This window comes from Seriola aureovittata, chromosome 12, assembly GCF_021018895.1.
Source record: "Seriola aureovittata isolate HTS-2021-v1 ecotype China chromosome 12, ASM2101889v1, whole genome shotgun sequence".
Lineage (NCBI taxonomy): Eukaryota > Metazoa > Chordata > Actinopteri > Carangiformes > Carangidae > Seriola > Seriola aureovittata.
The window spans coordinates 7079747-7094490 of NC_079375.1; the positions used below are offsets into that span (position 1 = coordinate 7079747).

The following is a 14744-nucleotide window of genomic DNA, read 5'->3' on the forward strand; positions in this document are numbered from 1 at the left end:
ACAGTAGCTAAGATTTCAGATTTTAAATTCTTGTAAATGTTGTCGTCTTTTACAATTTTTCCAGACTTCTTGCATTTTTAGCTTCTCAGTGATGGAGGATGTTGCTACCTGTCTATACAAGCACATACAAGCAGGCTAAAAAGCCTTGCTCTGGAAGCTTTAAAAGTAAATGATGAACATACTTTTACACGGTGATATATTTCCTCTGATTATCAATTTTTTCTGTGCCTCTGTTGTGTGAGCTGCACCACAGACCTACTGATGTTCCCTCTGTTACTGATAGAGGTTGATAAAGGTTAAAGATGACTTTTTGTCTCATTAACCACGGCTGTAGCCTTGAGACTGGACTCGAGTCATACTAAAGAAAAAATAAGGACTTGAGACTTAACCTTGACATTTTAAATTACTTGAGACTTGACCTGAACATGTATAAATTGACTTGGACTTCTGTGTTAATTTGAGGTGTAAGACTAACTCTCATAGAGACTTAACTAAGACTTACCTCAAATTATTTGAGACTTGACCTGGATTAGTCTTGCTTGACTTTGACTTGAGACTTGACTCGGACTTGTCGTGAATTACTTCAGACTTTACTGTGACTTGCCTGGATTGACGTTGACTTAAACCCTGAATTTGGCTGGTCACAAATGACCTTAGCTTTGACCTGGACTTGTTTCCATTGTGTTGAGTTTTGCTTTCTTTGTTAATTTTGTAAATTGAATAGAGATTCACCCTGACACACTGGGGACCTGACTCAGAGTTGTCTCTACTGACTTGTAACTTGGTCTTGTCTTAGTTGACTTTGACTTGTGATGCCTTGTCGCTGTTGTTGTTGCTCACCCTGACCTCTAACCTTTACAGTGCAGAATGCCAAAACCATAGAAACAAAATGAAAAGACTTAATAAACAGCGACTGATAAAGATTTGTATTATTGTAACTGAATTGCCTCCTCTCCTCCAGCCCCTGAAGCTGCACTGTGAGCTCTGCAGCATTGTGTCCAGCTCCGGCCAGATGTTGGGGCAGGCTGCCGGCCCGCAGATCGATCGTTCTCCCTGCATCTGGCGGATGAACAACGCGCCATCTCGGGGGTTTGAGCATGACGTGGGCCGACGAACCACGTTGAGGGTCGTCTCCCACACCAGCGTCCCCCTGCTGCTGCAGAAGCCCCAGTACTTCTTCGGGCAGGGCAATGACACCATCTACGTGGTGTGGGGGCCGCTACGAAACATGAGGAAGGACGGGAAGGGGATCGTGTACAACATGCTGCGACAGGCTGCAGAGAACTACCCTCACGCACGCATCTACGTCACCACTGAAGACAGGATGAACTACTGCGACATGGTTTTCAAGAAGGAGACGGGGAAAGACAGGTGAGTCAGGGCTCAGTCTTCTGTATTTGTTGATCCTTTTTTTTTTTTTTGGCACAGCGTCGCTGCATTCCACAGCAGACGCTCCAATGTATCACTCTGACAAATTTACCTCTCAGTGCTTTGACATTCACTGTTCCGTTCGCCGCTATAATATCGACCTTATCGATGCTGATGGTCTGCTCAATGCTCGGCGCTTTCCTTGTCTCACATCCTCCCTTTCATGAGGCGTAATCAAAGTGAGTTACTCAACTTTCCCCTCTGAAGAGGATCTACACGGCCCCGGAGACAGTTTTCTCAAAAGAAGCTTTTATGGGGATCCTCAGAAGTATGTGTTGTCTGGGTTATAGACATCAGCCAAATGCTGGTCTGGGGAAATCTGGTTAATGAGGTAGCATTATTCTGGCAGACTTTCTAAACACTCTAGTAGCAGCTGGTCTCACAACTTATCCAACTGTGTCTTGGCAGATTCTGAAAGTGCAAAAATGGAGAAATTGTTCAAGCTGCAGATCAGTGACGGGTAACCTGGAAGGTCTGCAGAGGATAGGTGAAATTTATCATCCATGTTTAGCATTTGGCAGAAGATACGCAACAATTGCACCCGATAATTTAAAGACAGACCCTATTCCCCAAAGAGAATCACAGGTTAATGACTAAGAAAACCAGGCTCCAAGGCCCACTATTGTTCGGGACAAACCTCATTTCTCAGACTGGCCCCCACTCACTTCCACAGAGCCCCACACCCCTGTCTCTCCCACATGTCATCAAGACCTCTTTTAACTTCTTAAGAGGATTAACATGTTCGGTAATAGGCACAGCATCCATTCCATTTCAGCACCATTGTCTTGCTCTTTTTCAGGATGGCAGGGTTAACACTGAATTTCATGTAGAGTGTGCATGTTCAGCTTGACTCAGCTTTTCCGAAGGTCTGCAAAGCGCTGGATAGAGACATGGGATTAGGGAGGGATGCTCGGGGAGAAGAATCTCATTACAGGACATAATGCTCCTGGGTGTGATGCAGCGCTTCAGTCATTACTGATTGGTAACAGAGACCAAACTCGGGGTGTAACAATGAACCGGATCTAATGAATATGTGACGAGCGCTGAGAGGATTTTCTATACGTCTCTGTCTCCGCCTGTCCGTGACTATATGTGCTCGCCTGAAACCTGGTGGCAGCTTTTAAATCAGCCTGAAAGACAGCAGTAACACTGCATATTATAATGTAATCAGAGGGAGGGAAGGGAGTAACAGTCATTATATTGAGCTCATGCAGTATGACATCACTCCAGAAATAAACCAGCAATATAACACTCAATAAACAGCCAGATCGTTTTCTCTGCTGGATACATGTATTAACGTCTAAAAGTACACAACAACAAAACACTCTTTTAAAATACAATCACTTGGAGCAGCTCATTTGCATTTACCCTGTCGTGTGTGTGTGTGTGTGTGTGTGTGTGTGTTTTCGTGTTCATGGGTTTACTGTCAACGCTTTCAGCTTGGTGCTAGGGATAATCATCAGCTTGCTGGAGATGGTACAGTGATCGAACACAGCTCTAATTATCCAGGTTGCCGTGAGCCGCCTGCACGACGCAACACCGGAGCGTCAACTATGCAGATCAGGCGAAACACAGCGCCGGCTGACTGACTCACCAGTCGACCGAGTAACTCGCTCTCAGTCAGTAATTTAAAACCAAATCAGTCAGTCAAAGGGGTCTGTCAGGAAGCTCAGTCATTTCTGGACAGGGGCGTGGATATGAAACTTTAAGGAGGCCCAGAGCTGGAGGGGTAATGATGATCTAAGTGGAGCTACAGTAACGACCACCACAATAGGTCAAAAAGGGGAACGACCAAGTCAAGAGCAGAACCACAGATACAGACCAAGACCAAGAAGAACTAACTGACCAAGACCTAGAAGAAACTGTTTTCCAAGATTTTTCAGCCGCTGTCTCATGATGAAACATCAGTCATTTCATAGTATGCATCCTGACATATTGTGTGTAAACAAAATCATAAAACATGTTTAAAATTGGCATTTAGTATGGAATTGAGACACAGTCGATGACTGTTGTTACACAATGTATTTCTAAAAGGAAATCGAGGAGTTTCTCACAGCTGGAAGAAAATTTAAATGGATTGCAGTGATGAAAGACGGCTCCAGTAACACCTCAGAACACACACGAACCAGTATTATGAATCTGTAGGGGGAAAAAAAAGTGTTCTCTGTGTTGAGTGTTATTCCAAAGTCACAGAGAAAATGACGCCCCTTGGGAAGATTTTTAGATAATTTCCCCAAAGAACAAAACAGTAAAGTACATTGGTTTTGTGTATGTAAACTGCAAACCAGCGTACTGTGAAAATTTGGATGTGTAATGTGCACTGAGATACATTTGTAAGAGCTCCGCTCTTATATTTTGAACATCCAATTACTGAAAACACAATATACTGAGAATCTTTCCATCAACAGGCTTCTGCCGGAGAATTGTCTTTGTTTGCTGGCAAGGTGAAACATCTGTGTTTATGTATTTCCAAACAAAGAGAAAGGTGTATCTTGTTTCCTCAGCTGTCTAATGTGTAACATCCTGGAGTCAAATCAAATTCAAACTTGTCCCTTGTCGCCTTTGTCTGCCTCCCCATCAGTCCCGTCTTCCTCTTCAGTGAGCTGGCCTGAAAATAGGAGAAAATAACCTCAAAGAAATCTGCAGAAAAAAAAGTCAAATCAATAACAGAAACCCTGGATGTAAATGTATTTGACAGCTGCTTAAAACATATGAGTCGTGTAATTGCGCACTGCAGCTGGAAGTTGCACAGGCTTCAACCTCTCTGTTATCAGCACCACCGCCTGAGCTGCAGTCGTTTGGCTGTCGGGCCGTATCGGAGTGGCCCTGTTAGCGCTGCTAGATAACAGACCATACCATGACACAGGACTTAAATCACACTGTCACTTTACAGCACCGCCACCTGGGCCTGTGTGACCTGGGTCTCTGCCTCCCAGCCGGCTGCTCCTTCATAGCAGGCGTATGCCCTCGAGTTTGTGTTTGTGTGGAAGTGGATATGTGTGTTTTCATCGGTGAGACACCTTCTCTTGCTCTCTGGTAGTGTGGGCATTTCATTTATCCCTGTGACTGCTGATTCATTCCTGCACTATGTTCTTTCCCAAATGCATAAAATCATTTAACTGTGTTTAACCTTTAGAAGTGAGTTACATCATTGGTCGGCCAAGTATTGGACTTTTCCCATTGGCTGTTGCTTTTTAAAAATGATTTGGCATGAATATTTTCTGCTACATCAGCAGGGGATCCACAGCACTTTTCATTTTTAGCTAGCTACTTTTTGGACCTTAGCTTCTTTCTATAGAAGAGAGTCGCCAGTACTTCCCCGCAAGCGAGAGGCACACCCATATCTGTGTCCACTCTAGACTCAGCAGCAGTTTTGTCAGCCAGATGGAAGCTGCCAGTCCGAACTGCCCTGTTGCCAGTTTTTTAGCCCTTTGTCCTCCTAAAAAAACGACCACCAGCTTCTTAACAGACAATATGTGTGATACGCTGGTGAGCCCAAGGGGCATGATTTCCTTGGGCAAATGTTACCCCAAATCAGCCAGGCAGCTGGGCTTTCAAGGAGGTACCCCAATCACAGCTTGTGAAGAGCACAGCTGTCCACCTCCTCTCTCAGGCTGGTCTTGAGTTGGGAGATAGTGTCTGTGACTGGGGACAGATGTGAGGGCAGCTACTGGGCTCCAACCATTACAGAAAGGGAATCAGTGGAGCCAGATCCTGTCCTCCAGTCCAGGCAGCGGCAGCAGATCTGCTGAGCGCTAGTTGCTTATTTCTACAGAATAACCCTGATAGTGATAATAGTAATACTGTTACCAGTTGTAACATTAGTACGATTGTTTTTCCAACTGCAAAGCCCCAGCAAGAAGAAAACACAGAGATGAATGAGGACAAATTCATCAACATCAATATTCCCAAAGAAGTCTCATTCACATTGTTTCGCTTCACCATCAATGGAAATATTCATTCTAATGTGAATTATAACACTAAGTAGACCAATCTTAAGCATACATTGTGCGTTGCCATGGACGCAGTTCCAGCTGTAGAGTCTAACAGACTACTAACTTATTGATTTATTTAGTAAGTAACCATGTAATAAGAAGGATAATGTACAAGAAGCAGGTCATTATAGCAAAATTAGCCCCAACAGGGTGATGCAGGACTCTGTATGTGGATGAAAACACGACATGATGATGTCATTAATATTATAATTAGCGTATTAGGTCATTTAGTGATATTTAGCGACTATTCCGGCAGTGCTTTAGATACTTTCCATTGAAAAGTGGTTGTTTATAGCGGTTCTGCAGATGTTTTTTAAATACGTCTTGACTTCGCACATTGGCCACACACACAGTCCAGCCGTATACTAGGATTTATTTGTTTGCATTCCAAAAACTTAACGGCTCTGAAAACCTAAAAACATATTTAACGAGCTTCCCAATCAGCTTCCCATGAGCAGTGGGTCAATGATTCAAGATGAACATAATATATTCTGCCAAAGTTAGAACCATTTTGGTTCTTACACATGAGAGATTTCTCTGTTTGTGTTTTTCTGTGCAACAGAATTTTGCAGTGTTTTAATTAAAATCTGATGGCAGTTGTTGGATTGTTTGCTTGAGTTGCCAGGGCACTGTCAACCAGATCTGATCAAACCATTCCCCACACAGCCTGAGGATGTTAGTGTCAAAATAAACTTGTGTCCTGCAAAAAAAGTCATTTAAATCCGTGGTTCTCAAAGTGGGGTCCGGGGACACCCACGGATCCATGAGGGGGTTCTTGGCAGTTAACAGCATACAGGGGAATCATTTATTTTCACTATAATTCCATCCATAAGTAGGAATATATGACTATTTTATTCATGGATATCAAAAACTTTCTGTAATAAAACATATATAAGCAACAGTCTTATCAGATGGGGGACCCTGGGACAAAATCTTATAAAAATAAATAAGGCATGTATTAGAGCCCTTTTAGTTTTGTAGACAAACTTTACACCAACATCCAGTACACATGACGTGTTTGCAGCTGCAGTCAGCAGAAATGTTTGTCCTATCTCCCTTGTGCTGGTAAGCCACATGCTCATATTAGTGCAGGAAATAGCACAGTGTGGATCCCTTACCTACTAATCAAAACATTACTCAAAGGGACAACTCATGGTCAAAAACTCCACAGGTGACCTTTAATTTCAGTACAACACAGGCGCCATGTCTTTTACATATTGTTACATATTGTGGTTGTCAGATGAGCAGCTCCTGTAATATGGATAAGACGGAGAAACTGTGACTAAATGCCAATCTTCTGATCTGAGCGTCGTGTCTGAGGAAATTATTTTTCATTCTGGACCAGAATCAGTGGAAAGAAACTGGACGTCAACCTAGAAAAGTGACACAAACCAAACAAAACCACAGATGTTATCCCTTGAATGGCTCGCTGATGCCTCTGGTTAAGTAACAGGCAGACGCAGGAACTGAAAATGGATATTTCGTCTCCAATTTATCAGTAGAGACGAGTCAGTCTAATCATAGATGAACTAAATAGCAGATGCTCCGGTCTCTTGGGCCTCAGAAAATGTGGTGAATTTTATTTTTAATCTGTTTTTATTAGCATGAATGTCACGGCTGTGTAATCATGCTTCATAATCTCCAGCCGTCCACTTCATATGACTGTGCGTGCCCCTGGCAGTCGGCGCTTACTCATCCTAAAATAGTTTGGGTTGAAAATGAAACAGCACTTAGTTCAACAGCTCCTCTGCGTTATAATCACAGTCTGAGAGATTCTGTTCAATATTTGTGAATGTGAATAGCTCTTTACCAAAGTGATGTGTTGTAGATTGCAGACATCTTTTGTGATGTTGTCAGTTCGAAATGCCTGAAGCTGCTCCAGACAGAACGGATCAGAAAAGACAGAAGAAAAGAAAAGACCCCACGGGGATTTTCTAGGGATGAGGGAGTTTTTTCTGGGTTAAAATCGACACCATCCCTATGGAGTAAAAGCTCACATTGATATAAACGCTCAAACAAAAGAGAAATTCAGTCTTCCATTCATTGAAAGAGCTCACGGTTTTACACCTGACGACCCTGCAAGTTTGAGCTTGATCCAGTTTGTTTTTCCGCACAGCAGAAATCATTTTCACATCCTTGAGAGAGACTGGAGGCTTTTTGCTGCCTTTTATAGATGGTGCTGGAGGCCTGGTGACAAAGTGGCTTCTGGTCGTGGCTACTGTTAGTTGAGGCAAAATGGACTTGACTGGAGGGATTATAAATAGCTTCCCTAATGACAATTATATGTTCTTTTATCATTTCAAGAAAAATAAGGGCTGTAATAAGAACATAACACCTCCTTTTTCTCTCTTTCTTCCCCCTGTGTGTGTGTGTGTGTGTGTGTGTGTGTGTGTGTGTGTGTGTGTGTGTGTGTGTGTGTGTGTGTGTGTGTGTATGTGTGAGAAAGAGAGAGAGAGAGAGAGTGTATAAGTGTGTGTGTGTGTGTGTGTGTGTGTGTGTGTGTCTGTGTGTGTCTCACCCACTGACCTGACTCACACTGACTGGCTGAGTAGCATCACATGACCAGTGCTGTAAAGGCTACAAAAGCTGTTATAGGTCCAGGTCTGGATGGGATGACGTCTGCATCCGGATCTAGACCGCGGCCCATCTATGAATGACCTCTGTACTAGGGCTTTCAATAGTCAACATGTAATGACAACCAATTGGGCAGTAAAGCATTACTTAGTGATACGTTATAGTAATGTGATTACATTTTTAAAATTCAGTAATTATATCAGAGTTACTAATCCCAGGAGCGCTTTCTTACTTGGTGTTTTTGTGGTCGGCTTGTTCGTTGTTTTACCGCAACTTTGGCACGTTACTGTCAGCTTGGTCTCTGGACTGATCCTGGATCTGCTAGCTAGGAGCAGGGGCTAACAGAGAGGGGAGAGAGCTTCTACCAAAAGAGGAGATAAGTGACTCCTGTTAATTCGTCGTATTCACATCCTGTGTGTGTAGCTGCTGAGGCTAAGATAGCTGCTGGGTGGTTTGTGTGTTTGCTGTGTTTTATTTGAAGTGTTGCTCCATAAGAGGATACACAGTATCTGTGGTTTTAGGAACCAAAAGAACCATCTGAATGTCGTTTTACATCTCCTCTCTCAGGCGTCTCTCTGGAGCTCCGGTCATAGCAGGTCAGTGAATCTGCATTTAGGCGGTTTTAAGGCTCAGTTTCTGAATACAGGCTGCGGACTGAGCGCTTTGATACATTCATAGTATTAATATAGAACCTAGACCTGCTTTATAATCAAAGAACACATGGACATCTCACTTAATACAGCATGGGACCTTTAAATTAAAAGGAGGAGACATGTGGGTGTGAAGGATTCAGGGTTAGTTATAGGCACCTTTGACGGAGCGTACAGACGAGAAGTGAAAATAATGTAACAAGCAATGTAACACATGACCTTTTCCGCACACTAATTGGTAAAGAATAAGTTGATTATTTTTTCAGTGAGTAATTAATCACAGTTACTAAAAATAAATTGACGTTGCTCTGTCGATTTGTGAGGCCTCCACTAGGCAGCAAAGATCCTTACTCTTCTTCATGGGTGTTTTTGTGTACGGTGTTGAGTCTGAAACGCTACACATTTCTCCTCAGATGTTTTGGTGTCCCGATCATTCGTTCAGCTCGGTTCGCTTACTTTCCTCTGCTCTGCATTAACAAAGAGAACAACAACAGCCCCATTTGCTGAGGGCACAGCGTGTATACACCGTCAGATTCAGTCAGATCATCGCAGAGAAATCAATTGCACTTAATACATAAACCAAATTTCACTTTAGAGAGATGGGATTCTCTCCTTTGTTGCATCCAGACTTTCATTGTGCTTTTATAATAACAAAAAAGTTTCTGGTGCATCTCTGAAATGTGTGATATTCCAAACAAAACAGATGAAAATTGCCTGACCCTGAAATATTCGAACTCAAACTGAAGGAATTTGACAGAAAGCACCGATCACTGAACTTTGTTGATGTAATCTGCGTCCCAATGTGACTGAGAGGAGGCACTGGCTTCCATGTCAAATGACTCCCCAGCTGTGCACAGGCTTGTTTACAGGGTGCGTAGTACGTGACTGTATCTGTAATTGCTTTGTGTATTGGATGTCAAGAGAAGAAGAAGCAGATAGTAGGAACGTTGCTGTTGGCTCATGTAGGAGATTGAAATAGTGTTTGCAGCATCGCCACATAACTGTAATTTCATGCTTATCATGACAAGCCGTTTAAAGAGAAAAGAGAGCGGGAGGAGTCTTTGTGTTTCTCTCCACATGGAACCGTGATTCCCACTGTATACGGCCCGAAAAAAATCAGCACTCTCCATCCACACCAAGAGCAAGTCACTTGTCACCGAGCAAGCGTGTAATGACATTACATTTCTGCGTTGGAAGCTTGTAATTGCTGTGAAATTATCTTATTAAATGAAGCCACTGGAAACCCTGAAACACAAATAACCCGGCGTTCTGGGTGACTGTTCAACAGGTCAAAACCGGTCAATTCATAAAAACAAGAAAGTCATCACAGTGTCCACTCCCAGTGGAAGGGTGGGGGGGGGGGGTCAGCAGCTCGTCATTTTCTGTGTTCTCGTGGCCCCGTCTGAGAGAGAAATGAGGCGTTGTGGCGGCTGAAGGCAAAGAGCGGTCTTCCTTAAAGTCCATTTGCATTTATATCCTAATGATGTAATGATTCTTGGAGGATGCTAACAACACTATTAGCGGGAGAGGGACACTGGGTTACTGGATTTCCATTTAGAAGGTCAAAAAGTCAAAAATCCTTTTATCCTTCATCTGTGTTGTGGGGTTTACTCGCAGCCTCTGTATTGTCTGTATACTTGCCTTTAAAAACAGCAAAAACAGCTTGAAATTCATCGCTCAGTAGCTATAAAAACTATAGTGAAAATCATGGTTTGGTTTTTTATTTTTTCTGCCCTCCTTGTACTTTATCTTATTTACGCTTTTGGGAATTCTACCACTCTGCCAAAAGTGTGTGGACACCTGAACATCACACATCTTTGATTATTCAACATCTAATACAACACAACAGTTGTATCGTTGCCACTCATCCAGGAAGGATCTCCACAAGATATTTGTTCCTATTCAGCCACATGATCATTAGAGGTTTGTTGATTTATAGATGTGCATTAAGGAGCTCACTGCTTCACTGACATTTGCGTCCCTAAAAATGTAACTACACATCGGGGACATATTAGCTATGGCTGGACCACATAGTGACCTTCAAGCTGCTCTAATGGATATTTTTTTTTATAATATCAGTGTATCAAATGACAGTGTCAACAATATCAAAGATGTTGCTTGATGTGATGAACCTACAGAGAATAATCAGGTGAATCTGCAGCTCTTGTCAGCTTTTTTTTTTTCTTTTTTCTTGCAGCACTTTCACTGGTTGAGCGTAGTGGAGCATTTAGCAGCTAAAGAGCCGGATATTTCCCTCTGGAATTGGTAGAGACCAAAAACAGAGCAAGAAGAGATGTGAATACTGGACTTATATATTCATCAGGTGGCCAGAAACAGGACTCCCAAGTGAACGATAATGTTGTTCCATCACTGCTGCGTGTGTGAATGAGCGGCTGTTTGCTAACAAGTTCACCACATCAACTTGGCGTTGTTATGTCGATGTTGCGTTCAAAGCAAAAGCAATCAGTCAATGCAGGTTTAAGAACGGTGAGTGGTCCACTCGTGTCGTCTGTGTTTCATCCTTTCGGCTGCATGTGTTGCACCTAAAAGGAGATTGAGATTGATGATAGTAAAGTAAAACCGTAAACAAGGAGAAGAAAGGCTCACTTACCTGCTCCTGTTGACAAACGCACACCCCTCGCTCCTTAGAGTAAGAGTAACGACAGAATGTTAACACACTGCAGGATTCTCACACTCAGAAATGAGACATGGTAGATAGAAGGTACCTGGATGTTCTACTGAATGAGACACTCAGTGAGTCATTGTGTAGCTCAGCCTCACTTTACACGTAGACACGTGTCATAAAGTAAATGATGGATCCTGCACGATACATCCAGCCACCTCTGAACTATGTATGAAAATCTGTGGTGGAACTACAGGTAAGACTCCCACTAAACCCCTCGCATCGACCAATCAATTTAAGGCCTCACTCACAGTCGGGGTTCTTCCCCAAAAAGTGCAGGATGGAGGTCGGGGCTCAGTGTCGGCCACTCAACGTCTTCCACATCAAACGGAGAAAACCATTTTCTTTGCTTTTTGCATGCTGGCATTGTCATTTTGACACAACGGTCCATATACTGTTGTGGACACATAATGCCCCCCCCCCCTTCCCACATTTCACCTGATTTGATTTTTGATTTTCTGTGCGAGAAAATGCTCAAAAAGAAAAAAAAGCTCTGTGGTTGGAAAACGGCAAATTGCTTTCATGTCACCAACAATGCTGTCACAAAAATGATACGTATTTGTCATGCCTCTTTCTAGAGCAGACCATTTCGTTTTTTTTCTTCCCTGCTTTTTGAATAAAATCTCCTCTCTGCAGTGGACGCTAATAAAATCATGTCCGACTCACATGAATCACTTATTCTACCTGCTGGGCAGTAACGCAGGCACAGACATGATGGTTAGCTCACAAGCTTCACTGGGTGAAATCTCCCAAGCACACACACACACACACACACACACACACACACACACACACACACACACACACAAACACACGCATGCATCATGAGTCCCATAGCAACCCAGCCATCTAATAAGCCTTATTAGATTACATGCTTCTGTGGCTTCAGATAGTATAACCTCATAACACAAAGCTCCACTGTGTGCCAGTGTCTATTAAGATTATGTCTGTGCAGTAGTGTCACTGAGACAGTTTACTGCAGATTTATGCTGTATTGTCCACATTTAGCCAAGAGAAAATAAGATGAAACTTCATGAAAAATGATAGAACCGTAGAAGCAAAAAAGTAACAGGAATTAGTAGGAGAAGCAAGAAAAGTAGCGAAAAAAACATGCAGGAGAATATAAAGTAGGTCATTAAGAAGTGTAGAAACAGCAAGAAAACTTATTGACAACTTAATGACAATAGAATGCATAGAAATGTGTTGTTCTGACATTTTCCCCCTTTTATATTAAGTAAAATGGTTCATGAACCTTTTCTTGTAGAACTTTAATTGAACAACAACAAAATTAATCTGTAAGTATTTTGACAATCAAGTAATTATTGTTATTTTTCAAGCAAAAACGTCAACAATTTTCAAATGTGAGAAAATTCGTTTTTTTCTTTTTCTTTTTCTTTTTCTTTTTCTTTTCGGACTGTTAATCAGACAAAGCAGGACATTTGAATCGGTCATCTTTGTCGCAAGAAAATTGTGAGACGAAACAATTGTGAAAATAATTGCCAGACTAATCGAGCTCGAAAATAATTGCTAGTTTCAGCAACACCTCGACACAGTGTTGCAGCGCGGCTAACGTAAATGCAAAATGAATAACATAAATCATCCGTCTCTAAAAACTGAGAGTACTGGTATGTGCAGTGTAATGTTAAGTGTAAATATAGAAAAGTAATTTGAATTTGCGGCGATGGTAATGGCCTGTAAATATCTTTTGTCTTCACATTAATCTGGTCTGCACGTGGCGGCCGTACATATGCACAGGAAGTGTTTGGTTTTGTCCGAACCATTGCAGCGAAAAACCAATTAATGTGACTTTGGCTCTGAGCCAGTGGCTGGTTCATGCTGGTTTTTTGTGTGCTTTGTGTGTGTGTGTGTGTGTGTGTGTGTGTGTGTGTGTGTGTGTTTGAGAGCTGGGTGTTTTTGCCGTGAAGGTGAGAGCCTGAGAGCATGTGATATGTGGAACTCTGTGGTCAGGCCTCAGAGTGTTTCACAGGTATAACACTAGTAAATTTTTAACACTTGCCCTCCTCCTCCCTCTCTCTCTCTCCCCCTCCTCCTCTTCTTTTCCCAGGCCGGTGTTTGACATTTTAACTGCAGAAGGTGCTGAATTCTAAGTCCTCCAACAGAGCAGATAACTTCCTCTCTCTACATGTCTCATAGATCCTCTAACACCTTCTGACTTAAACAAGCTTTTCTCTGATGTTTAGGGTGGCTAAAGACTTGTTTCTCTATGCTCACTGTACTGTGGAATAACAATCAAATAATCTGCAAACTAGGCCAAAACAGAAAATGCCTACTGGTGCAAGCCAGACAAGGATAGATGTGCTATCGGTGTCCTAAGAAAGAAGAATGAGTGCAGCCATAAGGCTCAGCGCAGCATCGGCTGTAATGCATCCTGTCACTGATGCTCTGTTATATGTTCAGCTCTAAATTGGATGTGAACTAGTCACTTCAGATTATAGTTGTACAACGCTGTGTGAAAAGGGAAGCAATCACCTCTTGGCAGCAGTATTAAAATGTGCTTGTAAAATTGTCAAGCCCTCATCTCCCCAAACAGAGCAACGCTGGTTCGAGAGAGTTCCTCAGCCAGTGACAAACAGTCATTCGGCCATTTGCTTTGCCTGACAAACACCAGCTTTCGGGGTGCATTTCAATCTGCGAACGCGGCTCATTACGGCTTCATATTTTGTTTTCAATTTTTTTTTTTTTTTTTTTTTAAATGCATTGCCACGCTAATCATAGTAATCCCAGAGAGAGAGACATCCAGCGTTTTTTTTTGTTTTTTTTTTCCGGCCCCTTGTGCATCTGCAGAGCTGTGTGAAATTAGATGGTTTACTTTCTGGTCAGCTTTCAGTGCAGCTCCCGATGATGTGGAGCTGTTCAAGCCTCAGTAAAACTTACACTATATTATTATCTGCATCTACCGACATGCTCATTCTTTACTACTGCAACTTTGTGTTCATTGTTTTACTCTGAAATGTGACTTTTGTGGACACAAGGTATAAAAATGCAAATTTCTTTTTGCAAAGGCAGGTTTATTACTTTCAATTTAAAAGACCTTAGATTAAACTTTATCAACAGTGGCAGAGGAAGTACAAAGATTCTTTAATTAAATAATACCACAGTGTAAAATGTAACAAGTACAAAAGGTTATCTCATTAAAATGAAAAAGAAAAAATGAAAATACTTGTTGTTATGCACAATGAGCTCTTTCAGGGTGGTAATTATATTATTGAATGTATTAGACCAGTGTGAAACTAGAGATTATTTTTTAGTATTAAGTTATCTGTAAGTTATTTTCTAGACTTTTCTCCATTTAGCAGTTAATTGTGTGGCAATGAAACAACATGTCCACCAAACAATGATTTTAAAAAAAGTAGCTAATTGGGGTGGAGTTCATTGGAGGTACTTAATAAGGGA

General features: G+C 42.1%; 1 protein-coding gene across 1 annotated transcript in view; it reads left to right on the forward strand.

The window, feature by feature from the left end:
• Positions 1-14744, forward strand: part of st6galnac3 (ST6 (alpha-N-acetyl-neuraminyl-2,3-beta-galactosyl-1,3)-N-acetylgalactosaminide alpha-2,6-sialyltransferase 3) — a 78608-nt gene that overhangs the window by 34560 nt on the left and 29304 nt on the right. The window contains exon 3 of the mRNA XM_056391917.1: positions 962-1371. Within this exon, the coding sequence (XP_056247892.1) occupies positions 962-1371 (410 nt within the window). The remainder of the gene's footprint in view (positions 1-961; positions 1372-14744) is intronic.